We start from the raw sequence: 3,693 nt of genomic DNA, 5'->3' as shown, positions 1-3,693 counted from the left end.
ATGGGGATTGTAAAATTAAAGTTAGTTCATTTTGCTCCTTGTAATCTCAGTCTGGGCTAGATGATACGAATAGAGGATATTTTAACAAAGTGTATAGGTGAATTTTAATAGAGATTTTTAAAAGCAGATTAAGTCAGTTTTTTGGGTGGGAAACATTGCCAAACCCTGGAATTTAATTGATGTTATGTAATAATCAAGTAAAGTTTTTTTGTCTTTTTTTAGCTTCTGCCCTCAAGCCATGACAACAGTCAGATATTATTTAAAATCTGTATGATTCCTGCCACATTATCAGTATCATTTTGATTAGGGAGGCTTTGTCGCCAAGCAGTGCTGCCTCAATGACGTGGGCATTTCTAATCTAGTATTGAACAAATTGTTGGGCACAACTACCCAGTTGTTGCTCTCGGCTGTTTCTTAGTAATGGTTTGCCCTGAAATTCTGTATTAGCTGTGACAGCTCTGGTTTGCATGAGGATGGGTCTAGGCTGGACCACTCTGTGGTAAATGGGGAAAACTTTCGTATATATGAGATTTTCATTGGGGATTTTGTGCGTTCCCTGGTAGTGCTAGTGAGAGGACAGGATATAGCGCCAGAGTAGGGAGCTGTGGCACTACGTCTATTCGGGGGGTATCCCTGGAAGACATTTTAGGCAGCGAGAAGTGATAGTGCTTATGAAACAAATTGATAAATGATACGTGTTCCAAAGTGAATAGATTGAGTGGAAACAATGAGGTGTGCATAATATGCTGCCCGAAATAAGGAAGTTTTGTTTGTTTGTTTGTGTTTGTTTTGCTTTGCCAGGCCTCTTGTACTACATACGCACACATAGAAGACACGAATTTAGAATCATGGTTAAGGAAAATATTTTTTGGTTTGGAGTTATTTACAGATATGGTACAAATTTCTTTTTGTTGAGCACAAAAGACACAGGGAATTTTATTTAGTTTAGGGTGATGCCACAGCGGACTAGATTGTTAAGTAAATTGTTAACATTTTAAGACTAATTTAACATGACTGGTCGGTCACTCTCTTTGTGTGTTTTTTGGTGCTACTTGCTACCGCATTTACTGCGTGCATGCGCTGGCAAGTGGGAGTATTGTGACGGTACAAACCCCCGTTACTAGATGAATATTTATAGTATGCAAGGATTGCTTTGTGGAGAGCGAGCACACTACATGGTGCGCGATTAGCGGAAGCGCGTGGCGCGCCCACGCAGGTTTGCAACGGTCGGCGGGACGGTCTCTGCCGCCGGGCGGCCACGTGGCCCGCAGCTTGGGGCATTGTTTGGTTTTTCGCGCATTACGCGAAAACTATGTAACTTACGGTGAAGAGCGATGCGGCAGTGGATTGTGGTCAGCAGTATGCACCTTCTGAAAGATCGATCTTTATTTCAAGTCACGAGACGCAACAGTTATAGTAACCTCAAAATCGGTAGATATCACGAATACTGAAAGATTAATAAAAATAGTAAACAACAACTTACATGGATGAGCGAGCACTCATTAACAACGTTTTGTAATAGCTGATCGAGTACCGTAGTCATTTGTTAAGATTCATCAATAATTAAGCCTGTAAAGAGCAATAAACAAAGTTTGAGAGAAAATTGTTTATAAAATTCATTTGAAAATTCATGACGTAAAGAACGGCACTATATAATTTTTTGGGTGGCAACACACGTATTTTAACCCTTTCACGTACATGGGACACATTTGTCCCACATATAAATCACCTTACTAATTGGACTGTAATCACAGTTGATGTGCTGCAGACGCTCTACTTGAAGCAGAGATATTTGTTTTCTTTAATATCGTACATCTTTGGTGGCAAAAATTACTATAACTACCATTAGTCGTCGGTTATTGTTGGTGGGTCCCACTTCGAGCAGACACACAAATTTATTCACTTATTGTATGTGTATTGTGTTCTCTGCCTTACTGTCAAAGCTTGAAAGTATATTCCAGTAAGTTTCTCTTTTACTTTAGACCATTCATTTAGAAAATAACTGTATTTCATCAGTTTAAATCTTTATTTTCATTCCTTGGGACGTAGTTGTCCCAATGTACCACAATGGTAATTTGTGTACTTGTTTTTGAATGTCATGAAATCGTTACTATTATGTAAAAAACGAGCAGAATGGTATTTAAAATTCAGTTTAAAATATATTATCTTTCATTTTATTAAATAAGCGGAAAACATTTGTACTGGTATAATTTTAAATCTGCTTTTAAGTCATGTGCTCCAGAAAAAGAGAATTTTTCATCACTGATGAAAGTGTTATGCAGATTTTGGAGGCTTGCAGTAGTGATGACGAAGATAATCTGTTACTTGAAGGAGATATAGAAGATGAAAGAGAACATGTTATTATAGAAGATCCTGAAAAAGAAATACGTAGCCCACCTAGCAAAAGAAGGCATACAGACGAAATATCAGAACCAAATGCTGAGATACCTGATTCCCTTCCAGATTTACCAGAATTTAAACGGTCCAGAACTTACCATCCAAGACAGTTCAGTGATAACATGAGTCATGAATTTGGGAAAGTGCTTTTGTTTAGTGTCAGTGAAAATCGTGAAATGCCACAGCCATTTGAAATTTTTTCTTCCATTATTGGCCTAAAAGATTTGGTGCATGATATATTAATTCCTGAAAGTATTCTGCGTGTAGAACAATCAGGCAACACATTCAGCGCAAATCAATATGAAATCAAGGCATTTCTTGGTACAAACCTGGTAATGGGGTACCATATTTTGCCTACATTTAGAAGCTACTGGGCAACTGAACCTGATTTAGGTGTTCCTTACATAGCTCAGATTATGCCACTACATCAGTTTGAAGAGATTCGAAAGTACTTACATTTTTCCAACAATGCAGATCAGTCAATAAAGGAAGACCGCACATACAAAGTGAGACCTGTAATTACCCATTTGAACAAAACCTTCCAGGAATCTCCTAGTGCAACTAGGGCTCAATCTGTAGATGAGCATATGATCAGATTCAAAGGACATAATATTATGCGACAGTATGTCAAAAATTAGTCAGTAAAATGGGTTTTCAAAATGTGGAGCAGATGTGATTCGGAAACTGGCTGCCTATTTGAGTGTGATTTATACACTGGCAAAAAAACTCAGGTCCTGAAGTACAGCTTGGTGAGTCAGTAGTTCTGCAACTGACAAAATCACTATCTGGACTGGGATGTGAAATTTACATAGATAACTTTTTTAACTCTCCAGCTTTGCAGTATTACCTCGGTTTACAAAATATCAGATAATGTGGAACAGTGCGCACCAATCGTAAAAACATCCCAAAGACATTCCCTCCAGACAAGGAAATGAAAAGAGGTGATTCATACAGTCTCAGTAGCGATGGTCTGACAATCGTTAAATGGATGGATAACAAACCAGTTTTTCTACTGACTAATTTTATTTCCCCAATACCATGTATGACAGTGAAGAGGCGTCAGTCCGGTTCTTCTGAAAAGATCCATGTTCAGTGTCCTCTTATGATAAGAAAGTACAAGTGGATGGGAGGGGTGGACCTTATGGACCAGAAGAAAGTGACTTATGAGATCGACAGTAAGGCTAAGATTAAGTATTACCTGAGAATTTTCTTTGATCTTCTTGTCATTGGTGTAAACAATGCGTATGTAATATATTCAAAATTGGCAGAAGAATCAGGATTCAAATCAACACTATC

The 3,693-nt window shown here is 38.1% G+C and overlaps 1 protein-coding gene across 1 annotated transcript; it reads left to right on the top strand.

The window, feature by feature from the left end:
- Positions 1–2,231: 2,231 nt before the first annotated feature.
- On the top strand, positions 2,232–3,035 carry LOC124789264 (piggyBac transposable element-derived protein 2-like). Its single transcript, XM_047256561.1, has one exon. It carries the CDS (start codon positions 2,232–2,234, stop codon positions 3,033–3,035), a length of 804 nt encoding a protein of 267 aa, XP_047112517.1.
- The last annotated feature ends 658 nt before the right edge of the window (positions 3,036–3,693 follow it).

Source organism: Schistocerca piceifrons, chromosome 3, assembly GCF_021461385.2.
Source record: "Schistocerca piceifrons isolate TAMUIC-IGC-003096 chromosome 3, iqSchPice1.1, whole genome shotgun sequence".
In the NCBI taxonomy this organism is placed as follows: Eukaryota; Metazoa; Arthropoda; class Insecta; order Orthoptera; family Acrididae; genus Schistocerca; species Schistocerca piceifrons.
This window is presented reverse-complemented; position numbering and strand designations above follow the sequence as displayed.

Excerpts from the sequence above, each read along its gene's own strand:
- LOC124789264 (XM_047256561.1), top strand. The coding sequence starts at position 2,232 with ATGTGCTCCAGAAAAAGAGAATTTTTCATCACTGATGAAAGTGTTATG.